The 12,474-nt window shown below is 40.0% G+C and overlaps 1 protein-coding gene across 1 annotated transcript; it reads right to left on the bottom strand.

Moving 5' to 3' along the window:
• Positions 1-5,509: 5,509 nt before the first annotated feature.
• On the bottom strand, positions 5,510-12,090 carry LOC145486220 (uncharacterized). Its single transcript, XM_081464837.1, has 7 exons — positions 11,360-12,090; positions 10,035-10,186; positions 9,407-9,635; positions 8,602-8,718; positions 8,136-8,257; positions 5,877-7,739; positions 5,510-5,846 (listed from the first exon to the last, which is right to left on the bottom strand). Exons 1-6 carry the CDS (start codon positions 12,075-12,077, stop codon positions 7,455-7,457), a joined length of 1,623 nt encoding a protein of 540 aa, XP_081320963.1. The 5' UTR covers positions 12,078-12,090; the 3' UTR covers positions 5,510-5,846; positions 5,877-7,454.
• Between the last annotated feature and the right edge of the window lie 384 nt (positions 12,091-12,474).

Here is a 12,474-nt window from a genome sequence, read left to right as displayed (position 1 = left end):
TCACTTAGTCACTGGAAAGTCGCAGAGACCGGGCTACGCACACCTTGATTTTGACCTGCTTAGGGTCGATTTCCAAGAGCTTGAACGATATTTCCGAGTCCCAGGGACTTCAAACTAACTCGAGAAGGACTCTGCGCTCAGTGAAATCGGCAGAGGAAAAATAATGGCAAGCTTAGTTAATTAATCTTAATGAATCTTAGAGTTTTTAAGTAGTTTTAATTTATTATTGTATTGTCTTTGAAAAGCCTCTAAAGGGAAAGTCAATAAAGTATGTATGTATGTATGTATGTATGTATGCTTGGCTATGTGCAATCAGGCCGAAATCAAATTTACACCGGAAATAGCTCTTTACTACTAGACTAGTAGTAATGAGGGCGTTCGTCTTCTACGCCTGGGATCAGACCTGGGACTGAAACTTAAATGGGTGTCTGTTGCTGAAGTCATTATCTTTGTGAACAGCCGGAGAGGTTTTTATTGCAGTGTATAGCTGACAATTTTTTCTGGGATTGAGGTCGCCCCTTGCCAAATAAAAGTTGGCCGCTTAATAGGAGGCCGCTTAATTGAGGTTCGACTGTATTTTGATTTCCTTGTTTTATTGTTGACACGTTGTGTGACGGCTCCAGTTTCGGTTAGTCACAAGTTTAAGGACGTTCGCGCTAATTAGGCTGATTTAGCAAGAGAACGGGAACGTCACTTGACGACGGCGCGCGCAGTACAAATACCCAAATATGGTCAAATTAGAAAAGAATCCAGGTTATTCCGCGCGACCCGCAGTCGTCATCTGACGTTCCCGTCCTGTTGCTAAATCAGCCTATTGTGTCTGCGCAGCCTTACTGCGCGCGCAAATTCACACGCGACATCATGCATGAGAGCGCGCGTTAAGGACGGTGCCTACTTTTGTTAGTGCGCACACGTTCTGCGCATCACGCAAGGCAGGTTTAAGAGGCCCTGCGCCTAAGAAACGACCGATGATTTCCGGCTAAAAAATAAAATCGGCCGATTTTTATCTCCCAAGCAGAGGTTACCGAATACTATTTAAAAATGAATTTCTTTTGTTTCAGTTTCGCTTTAAACCAAAAATATCGAGCTACAAACTTTTTCCGTCTGATAGCAGCAAAATCAGGTCGAAAATAAGCCCCCGCAAAAAACTGTTCAGAAATTACTATCGCAACGCAAAATAATGAGAAAACTACACAGTGTTGAAGAAAAAGGCCTTTTAATGCAATATCATTCGATAAACATCAAAAAACTGCCGAAGCGATTAAAAAATAAAGTTTCAAATAATGCATACTAAATTAGATGGAGCGTTGGAGCTGATTTTAAAATAATTATTTCTCAAAAGTTCAACGCTTTTGAAAGCAGTCACAGTGATGAATCAGACATTGGAGGGATATACATCACGTTTCTGGAAAAACATTTTTCGGCCAAAGTATATTGACTTTGTTCAAAGCGTTCAAAGTTACCGTGTTTACCGTTATCCTGCTACTTCGGCGGAACACTTCTCTTTTGTCAATACGGCCGTGGATAGCGTGGTAAACGCCACTTTAAACCTTGCTAGGCATTCAAAGACCATCCTAAGTAGAAGGACGTAGAATTAAAAGAGAAAGGAAGATGAAAAATACGCAGAAAAAGAAAATAAAAACTCGAAATTACCATCTGCTAACGAAAGTTGAATCTGGAAAATGTCGTGGCGTGACAGCGGCCATTGATGTCATTTGTATAAATAGCGGCGGAATCCAAAGGAATGCACAAATAGGAAAACAATTTTTCCCGGCCAGAAAACGTTTAGTGGAACAATGTTATGTTATTTTTCACAAATGATGGTCACTGAAAAAGAAATACTTCCCCAACCGCCACACCGTTTTGGCCGCAGCGTGATCTGAGTTATGGGGTCACGACTGGATCCCTAGCCGCTGACCAGCCGAAGGACATTGCAGACTCGTTTTCCCACGCTCTTGCAACTTGACGTGACAAATGACGTCAATGGCCGCTGTCACGCCACGACATTTTCCAGATTCAACTTTCGTTAGCAGATGGTAATTTCGAGTTATTTCCTTTTTCTGCGTATTTTTCATCTTCCTTTCTCTTTTAATTCTACGTTCTTCTACTCAGGATGGTCTTTGAATGCCTAGCAAGGTTTAAAGTGGCGTTTACCACGCTATCCACGGCCGTATTGGCAAAAGAGAAGTGTTTCGCCGAAGTAGCAGGATAACGGTAAACACGGTAACTTTGAACGCTTTGAACAAAGTCAATATACTTTGGCCGAAAAATGTTTTTCCAGAAACGTGATGTATATCCCTCCAATGTCTAATTCATCACTGTGATTGCTTTCAAAAGCGTTGAACTTTTGAGAAATAATTATTTTAAAATCAGCTCCAACACTCCATCTAATTTAGTATGCAATATTTGAAACTTTATTTGTTAATCGCTTCGGCAGTTTTTTGATGTTTATCGAATGATATTGCGTTAAAAGGCCTTTTTCTTCAACACTGTGTAGTTTTCTCATTATTTTGCGTTGCGATAGTAATTTCTGAACAGTTTTTTGCGGGGGCTTATTTTCGACCTGATTTTGCTGCTATCAGACGGAAAAAGTTTGTAGCTCAATATTTTTGGTTTAAAGCGAAACTGAAACAAAAGAAATTCATTTTTAAATAGTATTCGGTAACCTCTGCTTGGGAGATAAAAATCGGCCGATTTTATTTTTTAGCCGGAAATCATCGGTCGTTTCTTAGGCGCAGGGCCTCTTAAGCGCCACGCGCGCTGGGGTGGACACTACTGACGCAATCAACTACGCTACCAAGTACACGACTAAAATGAAAGCAAAATTTTCTCACTGACCAAATCAAGTTTAATAAACCTGTGCTTAAACCAGGAACACCAGAATAACAGCATATCGCTGGCCACTAACTATTAACGTCTTCCAGCTGAAAAACTAGCTGTCATCTGTCGCAAATTATGCTGAAATCCAACTGTAAACATGTACCTGCAGATGGCGTAGTGCGCGCGTAAAACAAGTTCCAGATACGCAAATGTTTCACTTACTGGGGAGGTGACAGGAAAATATGTAACGGGCACCGCAAAGGTTTTCAGAAAAGATCAATAACTTTAAAAAACGCGTGGCTACCCCTACATTTTATGTTATGAAATGGAAGTGGCAAGCCTATTCATCACGTGATTAGTTTCTGGTTGTGAAGAAAAGGTATTTAGACGGTATTTTAGCTGAACCAGAGACCTTAAAAGCGCCGTTGCAACGATTTTGTTATTGAAAACACACCAAAAATGGTTTTTATGTTACCATTTGCCATGCAGTTTTAAGATCTTTATAAATGTGTTTGCTTTTCTGTCTGTAAAGGCGAATTCTAAGGAAATCTGTGAAGAAATATCCTTTCCTTCTTTTTTCAGAAAAATGCTGATGTCATCATTTTGTTGAAATTTGAGGTTAATTCTCTCGAAAAAATGCATGGCTACCCCAATTTTTCTTCGGGGATTCCAGTAGCCCTTGCAAAGATCTACTTTTTCCGCGTGGTCCTAACCTGGCGCAAAAACATTTGTATTTAGTAGGCACCGTCCTTAAGTACTAAAATAAGCAATGATAGGGCAGTTTGCCATTGCTATAGCTTTGCCTGAATTTAACGCTCTTGGACGTTCGGTGACCCCTACTTTTTTTCCTAGAAACATATTTTATTTACAATTATCTTCACATTGTCCAAAAATGAACAAAAACTCAATGTGGTAAGTTAAAAAAATTTCAAGATTTCTGTCCACCGGACATCGAATCCTGCCATCTTGCGGCTGCAAGGCGCGTGAAACTATGGTCGCTAAATGCGAACTTGTTCTTTAAGGAACCTCAACAGTTGACTAAATTCACTTAATAGGTCCACTTAAACAATATTGGCAGAGAACATTTCACTTCAAAGTTCTAATTGCAATATTTTTGGGCTTACAGACACTGTGGCCTTATTCGCCAACGAAGCCTGATTTTTTCAGATTTAGGGTGTTCTTCCGGGCATGTCCTCCCCAAAACGAAGCCGGTGACCCCCCTATTTTTTTTTTTTTTTTTACATTTCTGACATAACTAACTCATCATCTTACAGTGGTAAAAGTCTCAGAAAAAAGTCAATATTGGAAAATTTTTGCGCGAACGTCCTTAATAGAACATTTGCCTTCAAAATTCATGCTAAAATCTCATTTTTACTTTTACTGGTTTTACTGGTCATTTTAAGCATAAAGGCTAATTTTTAAAAGTACACTTGTGTTACATCTAGTATTCTAAGCTGGAAGGCAATGTTTTATTATTTATTTTTCTCAGCTATCTACTGTGGTTACCCATGTGAGGAAGACTAACACTGTTCAAACAGCCAAACGGCACGAATCATTTCCCAGCCCGGACCTGCAAAGACCTGTATATGTCATATCCTGACCTACCGAGCGGTATGATATCTCTTTTATTCATGTATACCTACTCTTCGAAATGCAATATGATAGGAATAAAAGATTACACTACACGGCAGAAGAACGATTATGAACTTATGGAATACTGTAGTTTGAACGACCAATGTTCTATTATTAAAATTCAATAACATTTTGCACACCTATAACTGGATACCTACGAAATTCGCACATCAAATTATGCGTGCTTTAATGGTTTTGATCGTAATTTCAAATCGACAATGCCCTTCGCGCACTTCCAATTTTGCAATTACTCCCGCGATTTCTCTCTGAATTGTACTGCACCTATAGGTCCAATTACTAAAGCTAATAATAATGGTAGTAGAGCGGTTTTCAATTGAGTGTCATGGAACCAAAACCAAACCAATTACTTACCAATTAGACTCTCAAAGCGTAGCAAAACCAAAACCAAAACCAAAGTAATTGTTTAATTACTTTCGACACTCAATTGAAAACCGCTCTAATAATACTAATGATAATGATGATGTTGATAACAATAAAAATCCACTGTACTGGAAATCTACAAATTGATACAAATTGTTGGATAAATTGCTTAAATAAACTGAAAAAGGAATCAAGTGTCTTTTAAATCAGCTATTTGGGAATAAAGTAAAGGCACAACTGCCTTTTTTGGTTCGTGCGTCATCATTTGGCTACTAAATTGTTTTGTGGCTCAACAGTCTGCAATACAGGTCGCATTGCCCTCCACAGAGCTGCCTGTTCCTCCGTGCTAGGTTCAACTCTGGTTTCCATGGCAGGAAGCGGTTAGGGGTATCTACACTGTCCTAGATGGGATGGTACTCTGCCATAAAGTTGCATACCCCCCCCCCCCCCACCCCGAGTCCCCTCCCTTCCAAGTCTTCAGCATTTTTGTCAGGTTGCTCAAATTTGCAAGAACTAAAAAGCGTTGTGTAAGCAAGGTGCTTCCCCCAAGAACCCAAGACAATGCAGCCGGCCAACAATCAATCAGGCTGTTTGATTAGTCGAACTAAGTTAGCGTCATACATAAACCACCGTGTCTACCAAGCTTAACCCGTGTAAGTGACACATGAGTAGACTATTCCAAGACACCATCTGCCCCTTTATTATACATACAAGTAAATATGATAAATTGTTTCATTGAAATCAACAGCAAGGAAACCTAATGAACTATCGGAAATTACACCTTAATCAACGGGCTGATCCAGAAAAGGTCCCAATAAATTTTGACTTGGAAATGCAACAGATCACTTTGTTACATCTCTTATATAAATCTGTTGCATCTGAACATCTGTAACAGTGGAAATGCTTAAATTCTCCCATATAGGACCTCCCTACAATCAGCCTCTCAATTCTAAGAATTACAATGTGTAGTTCCAGAAAATATCGATACTCCCCCTCCTCCCCCCTCCTCCCCCCTCCTCCCCCCTCCTCCCCCCGCCTCCCACAGAAGGGATTGGTATTTCCTGGCGGCGGGAGTTTCTGTAAGACCAAAAAGTCTCAATATACGTATGAAACTTAAGTGGAATTTCCAGAGGGTTGGGTGGTCTTAGAAAAAAAATCCCTTCCAAGGGAGAGGTATGGATATTTTCGGGAACTACACATTTATTTTGATAAAAGTGCAGTGGAACTCTCAAACCCTTGATTTTTGGAACCTCCCAGTAACTCAAACAAAAGGTCATTTCCCTCAGTCAAGCACTATAATTTTATCCCGATTTCTTGAACTACCCGATTTTTAGACCAGTTTTCGTTTTCCGTTGGAGGTTCCAGAAATTGGGATTTCATTGTCCATCTGCATGACATGGTTCATGAACTTGGAAGGTTAAATTATGATTGTAAGAGCAAATATTGATACAATGATAGCTTTAAAAAGAACCTTTGAATGTTAAATGGCTGGCTAAATGCAGGAATGTTTCTCAAATTACATCACTGGTACATCTACAACAGAGATGGTAATGGCAATGCTAACGGTACAAGTAAAGCAACTTATCTACAGTAAAATCTAGCCTACTGCAATTATACCATACACATTCATGCTTACTTCAACTAATACGTTGATTGATTTAAAATAAGTGCTATTGAACTTGCTAGCATAATCAGTGCAATTGAATATTCTTCCTTCATGCTTAAAAGTAAATATACATGTATGGACATAAACATTATGCACTAGTGTACAGTAAGGCCAGCTTTATCGGCCATCTACACATTTTAAATGGCAGGTTTAGAAAGGATCAAAAGGAAGGCATCCCATTTCATGTTTAAACTAGTTGAAAAATGCCCTTTTCCTTACAATGTACTTTTTTGCACCTGTTACAGTTCAACTACTTCAGCCAAGGCTACCTGAGAAAATTATACACAGATTTATTGATTGAAATTACCTTGATGATTTTATTAACAGTAGACTTCTGGCAAATTAGCCAGCTGAATCACACTACTGTACAAAAACAAGAAATTTGTCAACCATTTTTATAAAATATTCTTTAAATCACTCAGACACTACTGGTCCAGGTGTAGATCTACAACAAATGGCAACAAGTGCCAAACGTCAAAGCTTCCAGAGGGCTCCCCAAGAAAATGTTTTGGATTTTAACACCTTTAAGTCCCCTCTTAAAAAATCAAAACAAAAAAATCAAACTGATTTCTGTAAAATGGTTGAAACTGGTATGGATCCACAACTGGGTCAATTCACAAAGAATTTCTTCGGTGGCCTTGGTTGGAGTAGACACACTGTAAAATTGTGTCTGCCTGCCTCACTTGTGAGATTCAACTCAAAATATCCCATATAAATGTACTGATCATGTGTATAGAGTAGTGTGAATTTTTGCACAGTGCAAGCAGAAACCGCTTAAAGATACTACAGGGATTCTGTATATCTGTGTCGTCAGTATAGTTTCATTTCCCTGGTCAAATCTAATCAAGCAGGAGAAGAATTAAACTACCAGTACAATGTAGTGCAGAGATGTCTGTAAGTCCAGACTGCAAAACATGCTACCATACAACAACTCCTGCAAGGTCAAAGATCAAAGTCAAGACCACTGTACATTGCCTGGCAGAGGCTGTCCAGGCATTACCACAGTAATACCAGGTGTCATGCTTGTGGTTGCAACAACACCTGAAGTGACGGGCACGGCAGCCACAGACACACCAGGCGGCAGCATTCCTGGTAGGAGAACCTTGTCTTTAGCCCCTAGACTCAACAAGGCATTGATGGTAGGGTCTGATGATACAGCAGCGCTAACAAGTGCTTGCGAATAACCAGGTATCATCTGACCTCCTTCTGCTTGCTGGTGGACTTGTTGCACAACCTCAGTCTGCCAAACAAACAACATTGTGATGAATACATTTGTAACTAATAATTAAGGGACTACATGTATGTCAAGAATATTTTAGGTCATTTTTTCCAATCTACATGTACCATGTAATGAACCCAAAATTAACAAGAATGGTTCTTACTGAAGAACATAAAGGATTACATCAACAGACTTGAAAAACATTCATTTGGTAATTTTTTCAAGATACAATGTCAGTGACAAAGCTGACCCCTACATGTATATTATTTCACATGGCACAACTTTATTGAAATGCTAAATGTACATGTACATTGTATACTAGTACAATACTTGTATATGGTGTACATGTACATGTATGTAGCCAACCATTTAAACACTATAATGTTATTGACCAAAAAAAAAAGCATCATTTCTAACCTGCAAGTGTTGAGGCATAAATGCTGTGTAAAGTGCTCTCACTGATGATTCCTCTTCAGGGTTTAGTGCTTCCTGGCGTTGAGGCAGGTTAACTGTGACATTAGTTGATGTTGTGGGAATCCCTTCATTAGAAAAATGCAATGGAACAAACTATTTCAGTAAATTTCTTATCCAGTTATACAAGCAGATCCATTCACTTATACTAAGGTTTGGTTCAAAGAATGATAAAAACATTTCTTTGTGTCATACAGGCAATATATTAACTTGTTTGTATGGTATGGTGTCTTTGTAGCTCTTTGATTACTGATAAATTATGTACATGTACAGGTAACAAGATACATTTTCATGTTAGTCAACATCATTTGGATCATGGGGACCAGAGAGCAGGCAGGAGTCTTGAATACAGTGATCACAGACCCCCTCCTATGTGCAGAACTACAGACATTGCTACAGTTGTTGCATGTACCTGAGGCTGGGGGTAATATCTGAGTCACTACAGCTTCAGGAACCTGCATTGTTCTGGACTGCTCAACAGTGGTGACCTGTGACTCCCCCTCCACATGCACACTTTCAGTGGGAAGACCTGGTCAAGAAAAACAAATTTAAATTCATTAATAAATTATGTTACTAGTAACTATGCAATTTTTCATTTCGTTTCGTTTCAAGCACTGTTTCGTTGTCTGAACTGTGCTCAACAATTTGATTACCGCGCGTCGGTCGTAGTCGGAAGTCACTGGGAGGAGCTGCCAAACATTTGATTGTTGATAGCGAAAAACGCATTTGTCGCTCGAGCTCTGAATTTTAGAGTCCACATGTTATTGAAAGGTGCAGTAACATTTTCAGCAGGAGGGCAACTGCAATCCCCGACAAAAGTAGTTGGGACACTTGAGCTGGATCACACGCACCAGTCTCCTGTATCCTCCCTAATCAATCAATGTTGGAAAATGTCTTGTTTTTTATTTATATATATTAATTTATTTTTTTAGCAAAAAGGGAAAAAAATCACCTGATTATCAACATTGTAAATGGACATGGGGGGAACTTGCTTGGTGTCCCAACTTTTTTGTTCAGGATTGTGGTTTTCACAAGGAGGCAAAACTTTCTGAACTGAACTTCTTTATAAGAAAACCTTTCTTTCCTCTGGATTGTCAAACCAGGCAAGCAAAATCATCCTCACAGCTGATCAATTTGCATGGTACCCAGCCCTTAAGGAAACCCCTGGTTCATGTACCTGATTAGCTACATGTACCTGCAGCTTCATCTATACCAACCTTCCTCAGAGCGGTCATCTGGTGTGAGTTCACCTTGTAATGACACATTTCCCACCATGTCCACATCATCATCATGTACACCGGTGCTCTGTGAGCCTGAGTCTTTTGTTTGTTTGTTTGTGTAATATCTTTCAGATCTACGCTGCTTCTTCTTCAGCTCTTTGTGCTCAAGCTGAAGGGACACTTGTTGACTCTGCAGTTTGCTGAGGTCGGTTTGTAGCTCATTAATCTGACACACAACAAATCACAATGTCTCTAATTACTATTTTTCTGCTCTGGACACAGTTCAGATTCATTGGTTAAAGAAACAGACCAGATTTTTATATATATTATTAGATTTTTAAAAATCTGTGTAATTGAAGAGGATGAAGACCAACTCTTGACTGTTCAGGCTTTAAAACAACAACATTTCGGCTATTCAACCTTCTTCAGGTTAAAATAAGCTTAACAGTAAAAAAAAGTTTGAAAAATAAAGTGACAATAATGGCTTCAACATACAAAATTGTTTGTTGTCCTGCTCCATTTTTAGAAATACCAGTTTTTATATCAACTTCCTCAGTGAGAAAAAATTTAATATGCCAAAGTGAATTTTTTACTAATTGATGACTCTTTAACGAAGACACCCTACCTCTGCTGTTGCGCTTAAAGCTCGTGCTTCATCTAGTTTTTGCATTATCTGCTCTTGTAATTCCTTGTTGTTTTGTAGCAGGCCGTCAATCTCATTTAGACGTTCTTCTCGTTTGAGTTTGTTTGCTTGAGACACCTGATTCTTCTTGGCCACTGTAAAAACAGCAATTACATGTACATGTTAACTAACAGAATATGCATGTACATATAGAAATTGTGGTTCCAGAAAATATCCATACATGTACTCCACAATGGAGGGAATTGGAAATTCTGGAGAGGTGGGGGTTAAAGACCAAGACCCAGAAATTGCCCGAGGGCAGGGCAGTGGACGATTGCTTTAGTTTCCAGATATCCTTCGATTCAATATGGATTCAAGTACTGATGTAGTGGCTGTGCAAAAATCATTCCTTACAAAAAAGGGTTTTGGTGTCTAAAAATAGGAAATTCCAGGGAGTTGGGGGTTTCATTTGAAATGACCTCCATGGTGATATCAAAGAAGATTCCCTACACCATGGCTCCTTTGCTAGTCCTCCTTCACTCACAACTTAAGGTTTCGTCTCTGGTTCTCTCTCATAACAATTTCTGTTTTAGCATAGTCAAATTGACATGACTTGGGCAGATTATAATTTCCTAACTGGCATCTCCTGCATTTATTTTGAAAATGCCAGGGAAGATGTAAAACCAGAGATAATCAGATAACTGTTTTAGAAGCCATAATCAGAAAATGGATGTGGAAATGATGTAAATTATCTTGTATTCTGGTGTGAAATAATGTCAGGGTTTAAAGAACTGGGCAGCAAACTCCAATGTAGAAAATTTCTAAGGATAGTTCCACGGGGGTCCCTCACTTCCTGCACACCTGTCCCCATCCAAGTTTTTGAAGCGTTTGTGCAATTACATTTTCCTAGCACTTTTTGTAAATTACAGTACTTGTCTGACCAACTAATGGAAAATAAAGGGACCACTGCTTGCAGGCCGGTTTGTCTTTGTTTACACACCCACTGCATGGGCAAGAACTGATAAATTAATAAGCTTAATATTAAGCTTTAAGCCCAGATTTAAAAATGTCTAAGCTCCACTTTTGTTAAATCACTTTTTAAACCCACCAAAATTAATCAGCTTAGGAGTTCGACTTTTTGTCAACCAAAAGAAACAGAGTAAGTTGATTCAAACATAAGTAAGCTAAACCTAAATTTCGAGAAACTGGTAGGTCACTATCTAAGTGTCATATTTCAAACAGGGCTCCAAATAATAATTAGCTTACAAATGTACACAGTAAATTTGAGGAAGGCAAACCAAATTTCACATCACTCATACAACACTCACCGTCCAGTTCCTCGTCTGATTCGGAGACAAACTTGGACCTGGAATGCCCATGGACAAACGTAAACCCACTGTCTCGCACAACTCGCCTTGCCATGGTAAACAACTCGTCTCGCCGAACAAGAAGGGTTGGATCGCGAAGGCAAAGCTGAGCCGCGGCTTCGTTGATCATTTGTTCGTGCGAATTGAGCGTGTTCGTCTTACGTTTTTTGATGTCTCGGCCATAAATTCGCGAGTGATCACGGATCAGCTGCTGACGTTCGGGATCGAGTTTTTCCCAGTCGATTATAACTTCCATTGGAGGTAGTTTCAGTTCCACGACGCGTTTCTCCGGGCCTCCTTGAGAACAGCCGGAGCTACTTCGTCTTTTACGGCCTGAACTTGTCGCTGGCGTTGAAGTGCTTGGCGGTGGAGTTCGGTTAACTTGAGGAGACGAAGTCCACTTATCCATCCAAGACCCTGGAGCAACTCGCTCGGGAGAATGCCCTCGCTTGCTCTTCCATTCCACCAAAGCTTTCTGCAGCCGCCTTGTGTGTAGAGGCTTCGTCGACATGCCGACCAAGGCGATGATTTCTTTGAATTCATCTTCGCTCGCATCACAGAACTGCTGTACGTCGTCGCCTCCTTGTTCGAGGAAACTTGGGTAGTAGTCTAACAGGTTAGCAGCTCTGAGCACAGAGTGAAGCTCTGCCTCTCTCTCCTTCTGTCCTGGAGTTGCCATTTTCGTCGCTACTTTCCCCACCCTACAAAGCGTGAAAACGGCAGTATGGCGGCGAAGCTCGAAGCAAGCAGGGCTGTGGGCTCCCCAGAAAAATCAACTTGCTGTCTTTTGATTGGCTCGGCGTTTGATATTTTGTCCACCCTACCCGCGTGAAAAAGTTCTCATTGGACGGTACAAGGGGTGATTGACAACTGGCAGGGTGTGGGATAAAAATAACATTTCCCTTGTGTCCCCATGTTTTATAAATTTGTTTATATCTCTTCGATTCTCTGCCTGTCCGTGAGTAACACGAATTTTCGACTTTTCCTCGTGTTCTTAGGCTCTCTGAGCGTCGAATTAGACACAACGCGTAGAATATTTGCTTTACCGATCGACCATCATCAGATCTAGCCAAATG

The sequence above is a fragment of the Orbicella franksi genome, chromosome 5 (genome assembly GCF_964199315.1).
Source record: "Orbicella franksi chromosome 5, jaOrbFran1.1, whole genome shotgun sequence".
Taxonomy (NCBI): Eukaryota; Metazoa; Cnidaria; class Anthozoa; order Scleractinia; family Merulinidae; genus Orbicella; species Orbicella franksi.
This window is presented reverse-complemented; position numbering and strand designations above follow the sequence as displayed.

Bases quoted from the DNA above. Each gene is read 5' to 3' on its own strand.
- LOC145486220 (XM_081464837.1), bottom strand. From the start codon at position 12,077: ATGGCAACTCCAGGACAGAAGGAGAGAGAGGCAGAGCTTCACTCTGTG. The intron at 9,636-10,034 runs GTAGGGTGTCTT...GTTGTGTGTCAG, and splicing joins CTTTAAGCGCAACAGCAGAG to ATTAATGAGCTACAAACCGA. The intron at 8,258-8,601 runs GTACATGCAACA...TTTCTAATGAAG, and splicing joins GATATTACCCCCAGCCTCAG to GGATTCCCACAACATCAACT.